The 6,046-nt window shown below is 32.6% G+C and overlaps 1 protein-coding gene across 1 annotated transcript; it reads left to right on the top strand.

Annotated features, from left to right (window-relative positions):
* The first annotated feature begins 419 nt into the window (after positions 1 to 419).
* LOC118179378 (uncharacterized) lies at positions 420 to 2,553 on the top strand. Its single transcript, XM_035348553.2, has 2 exons — positions 420 to 548; positions 1,753 to 2,553. The coding sequence occupies exons 1-2, from the start codon at positions 451 to 453 to the stop codon at positions 2,537 to 2,539; spliced, it is 885 nt and encodes a 294-aa protein (XP_035204444.2). The 5' UTR covers positions 420 to 450; the 3' UTR covers positions 2,540 to 2,553.
* The last annotated feature ends 3,493 nt before the right edge of the window (positions 2,554 to 6,046 follow it).

Here is a 6,046-nt window from a genome sequence, read left to right as displayed (position 1 = left end):
CTTTTGCAACCATGTGCTTTGGCTAACCCTAACATAACCATGTGGTCAATTTTGGTTAAAGTAATTCTAAAAATTTACAAATAGAATTGAATAAACAAACTAACTTAACTAGTTACTAGATTATTTATCCTCATTTCTTAATCTGGCCTGGGCCCATAACCTATTAGAAACTCAATATAGCAGAGAGTGGTTACCAAAGCTGTATATATAATAAAGCGTCGTCAGCTCAATGGACGAACCTGCGCTTTTTCGCGATCGCAGCGCTCCTGGTGGTTGCGCTGTGGAAACACAATTAATTGAACTGCGCATGCTCCCCATTTACAGTTGTTTTTGAACGTAATGCCCATGCTGGTTTCAAGAGCTCCTGCATTGATTTGACTCACGTACATTTTTCTTTGCAGTTTCTATCAAACGGCCCAATTTCATTATTATTTTCATTTTTCTGACATAATGGCTTATCGCTACTGCAGATTTAAAGGCTGTAATAGAAAGATTGAATCAAAAAGTGATGGAATACATTTCTACAGATTTCCCAAGGAAGAACAAAGGTTAGTACTAAATTATTTTATGATTTCTTTCCACTTTTGTCATAAAAAATTATTTCGTTAAATGTAATTTATTTGTATCTCATCCTGAACTTTTGCTGAAAAATTTATAAAGTACCTCAAACTCGGAAACAAAAATTGATATTTAAAAATTCGGCTAAAGTGCAGAATCGCCCATTTATTTGTTTGGCGTTTATTTGCCGGTTCAGAAACAAAAAAAGTGAAGCTTAGACCTTTTCTTCCCGCAATATTGCACATCTAGAGTTATTTATATTACAGTTCCTTTAGGTTTGGCACATTATAGCCACCTAACCCTGTTGAAAGTAATGGTGTTATTTTTGAAGCAACTTAAAATTTGTTAATGTATTGCTTTTGTTTGTGATCTGGATAATCAAAAAGTGTTAAGAGAGAAATGTTTGAAACAAAACACATTACAGTACTTTTACATTAACTGCATGCTAGACTAAGCTACTGGCGTGAATTATAATAAAAAAAAAATGATCTTTGATTGTTAAGGTGAAATGATTGATAAAAGAACATGCTTTTAGTTTGTAAATCTATTTTTAGGAATAGTTTACCAATTATAAAGGTGTAGGCAAAATGCACTGTTTACAATAGTAAACAAAATATGGATGTCCAAATTACAGGTAAACGATTACGTAATTGGAGAATGGGTATCAATAGAATAATGAAGTTGTTTTATCCAAGTAAAGTGATAAAAAGTAAATGACTCTTACTGTGTGAACGTGATGATTCCCGTGGGCCATGAAATTTGCTGTTTTGGGTTGGTCCCCTTAGATTGAAAAAAATATTGTCAAATTTATTTTTTCTATTCATTTTTGTTATTTGATATGAGAAAAAAAAAATCTTATTAGTCCATATGACATTTTCATGGAGAGGATTGGGGGCAAACCTATAATAAATTGCTCAATGAAGACACTAGTTTTGCTTTCATCTTTTCAGGAAATACAGGCTTCAATTTAAATGTAGGGAAGAGGGATAATTCACATTAATCAATATTTCATTATCTGTTATTTAAAAGTATGCTGGTGTTTCATAGATGCTTAAAAAAGTAAAATTGCTTCATGGAGAGGGGGCAGTATTAGGGTTATCTCCAGAACACTAAATTAATGCAATTTATATTATACATTAAACTAATGCAGTTATGTATGTATAGTTATTTATTTTCCATCTTTTTTTGTTTTAGATGTCAAGCTTGGGTCAAGGCTTCGCAGAATGAAAAGCTTGTGGGTGTTCCTGCCTCTGACCTACACAAAAGAGCCTATCTATGTATGGTACATTTTGAAGACTGGTGCTTCGTTAATATCACTACTAAACATCGTTTAGTACACAATGCAGTACCATGTTCTACAAAACTCCAAGTGACAAAGGGTTTGGTTCCAGATAAAGTGCCTGAGTTAAGTCACATGACAGTGCCAAATTCTGTGACAAATGGTTCAGTTCGAGATAAAATGCCCGAGATAAATCATATCACAGTGCCAAGTTCTGAACATCATCAGTCAGATTTTCAACAGGAATTAATATCCAATGTTCAAGGACCCAATATTCTTTATCAAAATGTCTGCTCCACTGAACTTTCAACTTGTAACGCATCTTTAATGTCTCTCATTCCACAGCAGTCATTTTCAACACCAGTGAGCTGTAGCACACCGAAGTCACATTATTCTGGGAAAAAATACACACCCAGAAAATCACAATTGTCAAAAAAAGTTAAAAAATATCGTGACATGGCAAGACGGCTGAAATTAAAATTTGTGTCATCTAAGAAGAAATTTTCTACAGCTCATTCTCTTGAAAAAACCCTTTCCAGTCAAGGAGTTAGTAAAAAATTATCTTCTTTTATTCAACGCCAGGTAACATTGAATACCCAGAAAACAAAAAGAAGACGTTTTACGCATTCAGATAAAATCGACGCCTACCGCATCTACAGCAAAAGTCGGGCAGCTTATCGTGTTTTGAAAGAGTTCCTTTAACTTCCAGCTGAACGAACTCTTCAACGTTTTGTCTCATCAAAATTGTCATGTACAGGAATCAGTGCAGATATCATATCAGCACTAAAACAAGTTTTACAAAATAAGGAAAATCACGAAAGAATGTTTGCATTGATCTTCGATGAGATGTCGTTGAAACCCTGTCTAGTGCATGATAAACAAAATGATCGCATAGTTGGATTTGAGGACTTAGGTGGTTTTCCCAGTGATTCAATTGCAAATCATGTACTAGTATTAATGCTGAGAAGTTTAACCAGCAAGAAGAAACTTCCACTTGGATTTTACTTCCCCAACCATGCAATAAATGCAGAAAGACTGAGAGAAATACTCACAGAAGCTTTAACAAAATTATCGGATGCTAATGCCATAGTTAAAGCTCTGGTTTGTGACCAGGGGGAAAATAATAGTAGGTTGTTTAGAATTTTAGGAGTGGATTCTCTTAAACCATTCTTTGATTTTAATGGACAGACTATTTATTGTTTGTTTGATCCACCACATCTTTTGAAAAATTTGAGGAGGAATCTTATGAAGTATGACCTGCAGACAAGTAAAGGATTTGTATCTTTCAAATACATTCGAGACTTCCATGAAGTAGATAAAACACTGCTTATCCGCTGTGCACCGAAAATGACTGATGCACACTTAAATACAATGGGATTAAACTCCATGAAAGTTGCTCTTGCTGCACAAGTGTTCAGCCACACAGTAGCAGCAGGAATGAACCTGTGTATTTTGTCTGGACTGATAGAAGCAAGTGCTGCTCCAACAGTAGAGTTCATTCTAAAGATTGACAATTTGTTTGACTCCATGAATGGAACTCGAAAGAATCCTTTAAGAGGAAAACAGCTCCATTGTGCAGTGAAAGAAGGTTCTGCACATATTAATTTTTGGAAAGAGATGATAGCATATGTTGAATCATGGGTTTTTTTGCAACCGCTTGCACAAAACCAAGATGGTCCAAGAAAGCATGCTTCAGGACCACGTAGCAGAATAGGCTGGTTGCAAACTCTCAGAGCAATACTAAAACTTTCTGAAGAAATGTTACATGAACGGGAATATTTTATGACAAAGAGGTGCAATCAGGATTGTCTTGAAAATTTTTTCAGTCGTATCCGAGGGAGTGGGGGCAATCGCACAAATCCATCTGCTTATGAATTTTCTTCACTTTTCAAGATTGCATGTGTAAATTCTTTCCGTAACACAAATAAGTTTTCAAATTGTGAGCCAGATGGGGATAAATTTATGTTTTTCATTTTGTCTGCAGTACCATCAACTACAATTGAGGAAAATGAAGTACAGAAGGAGGAGGTGAAAGAAGGACAAATTACAAGTAATGATGATTTTGATGACTCTCTTGTCATTGATTTTGATTCCCCTTGTCAGGATGCATGTTTTGAAAGACTTGATAATTTGTCACAAAATGTTGTTGCTTATCTGAGTGGATATTTATCCAGAAAGGTATTATATTCCTTGAATCTTAATGAGTGTGATATATGCAGTATTTCACTGACAGACAGAACAAAGCCAATGCTGCAGCATACTCTATTTTTATACCTTAAAGAATATAAAAATCAGGATATAACGGAAGGAGGGTTGACACATCCGTCAGAAAGCATGACAAAATGCATTGCTGAACTTCTTCAGAAAGCAAATAATTTTTTCTCCCACCACTTGCCAATATGTAACATTTTGCAAAATCTGAAAAATGTGTTATCACAGTTACCAGTGTTTCAGTTTTTGTGCTGTGAACTTCATTCAAATGATGTTAAAAAGAAGATTGTATCTTTTGCCTCTGCTTTTTTTTTAAAAATTCATCTTCGGGAAAAAAATAGAAAAATTAGTAAATATAACACAGATCTGAAAAAACTACAAAAGGGGAAACATTAATAGAAATGTAATTAACTAAATTAAAAGCAAAGGGTGTATGTGCTACTTTGTGTGAATTGCTGAGGGTTTTTTTTTTTTCATATTATTATTATGTATTCATGGTTAGTATGCTACAATAATGTGTGAAATATATATTCTTTCTGTTGTAAACATTGTGTGCATATTCCTCATGGATATTTCTTTTCATTTAACCTACTGCTTAAACCATTATACTATTTTATTATTTATATTGTATATTACTATTGTAAAGCTGTCATTTTTTATGCTCTATATTGCAAACAACGTAATTTAATGTATTGATAAAAATAAAAAATAAATTAATTATTAACTTGTCAACAGTTATTTCATAAATGTTATTTTGAAATAATGTTCAACTTGTTATTTCGTAAATGGAAATGAAAATATTGTTTTTTCCATTTTCACTTTGGATATTCTAAATTGCTCTAATGTGTACAGCATTGAATTATGTCCATTTTAAGGTAAATTTGCAGAAGGTAATTTCTTATGAGTTTCCAAACATCTTTTCAAAAATGGGCTTTCTTATTTCCAAAGTGAATTGTGTGTCAATACAAATCATTTGAACCGATTATGGCATGACATCTAATTATCACTTTGGTATTCATGCTTGTTTCAGTATTTTATGGTGGCAATTATTTTGTTATTTATTTTTTAAGTGTTTTAATGCATTATTGAAAATATTTGTTACATATACATTTACAAAACTTTGAATTTTTAACAGAGATATAAAAATGAAGCAGCTTATGTTTCCACTTCTCAACTTTGTTTATATAAGAAAATAATAATAATTATTGATTAAGATAAAAAATTGATACTTCTTAATTTATAAGCAGTGTAAAGACAGGAAATCTGAGATCATTAATTTCTGAGACATAAATAGCTTTCCAAGATGCAAATAAAACAGCAATGATCATAAATATTAATGCTCCTAAAATATATCCACTTTTCCTAACTGATTTTTGCTTTTTGATCCAAAACTTGTTTTATACAACTTTATTTTAACTAATTATGAAGAAACTTTATACTTGTTTCCTTAACAAGTATTTATGTGTTTGTTAAGTGAAAACAGGTTGATGTGTATATGGTTAAAGTGAAGGGAATGTGCAATGCCAAGTTTGTGCAATTCTCTGATTTTTTTGAAGTGAAAATAGGTCATTGTGTACATGGATACCAAGTTAAAATTTAAAAAAAAAATGCCTTTGCTTCGTTAAAAAATGGCGTCGAAAAACAAACTCGCAGGATTGGTCGCCAAAAAATCGCCGAGTTACCATGAAGTAAAGATTCACTAAGGTCATTTTCAATAATAAAAATATATTCAAGAAACACTATGACACAAGATTGGGTGTTAATAAATCTATCACTATTGAGCGTTGAAGCTGAAATGGATGTTCAAGTATTGATAAATAATTTTGCAGAAATGAACGTTAGACACAAATTTTAGTAAAGAAGGATTTTTGTCTTTATGATGAATTTTGACCACCAGCGTTATAATTACACTTGTTGAGACGGGAAGGAATTAGAGATGAAGAGCAAGCAGTACAGGATGAGGAAAATTAAAAGGAAACAGAAAAAAACTTTAGCATT

The sequence above is a fragment of the Stegodyphus dumicola genome, chromosome 5 (assembly GCF_044657685.1).
Source record: "Stegodyphus dumicola isolate Sdum_Otavi_A_Nest chromosome 5, ASM4465768v1".
NCBI classification, from domain to species: Eukaryota; Metazoa; Arthropoda; class Arachnida; order Araneae; family Eresidae; genus Stegodyphus; species Stegodyphus dumicola.
The sequence above is the reverse complement of the archived record's forward strand: the minus strand, read 5'-3'. Positions and strand labels throughout refer to the sequence as shown.

Excerpts from the sequence above, each read along its gene's own strand:
- LOC118179378 (XM_035348553.2), top strand. The coding sequence starts at position 451 with ATGGCTTATCGCTACTGCAGATTTAAAGGCTGTAATAGAAAGATTGAA. Across the intron at positions 549-1,752 it reads TTTCCCAAGGAAGAACAAAG|ATGTCAAGCTTGGGTCAAGG; the intron begins GTTAGTACTAAA and ends TTTTTGTTTTAG.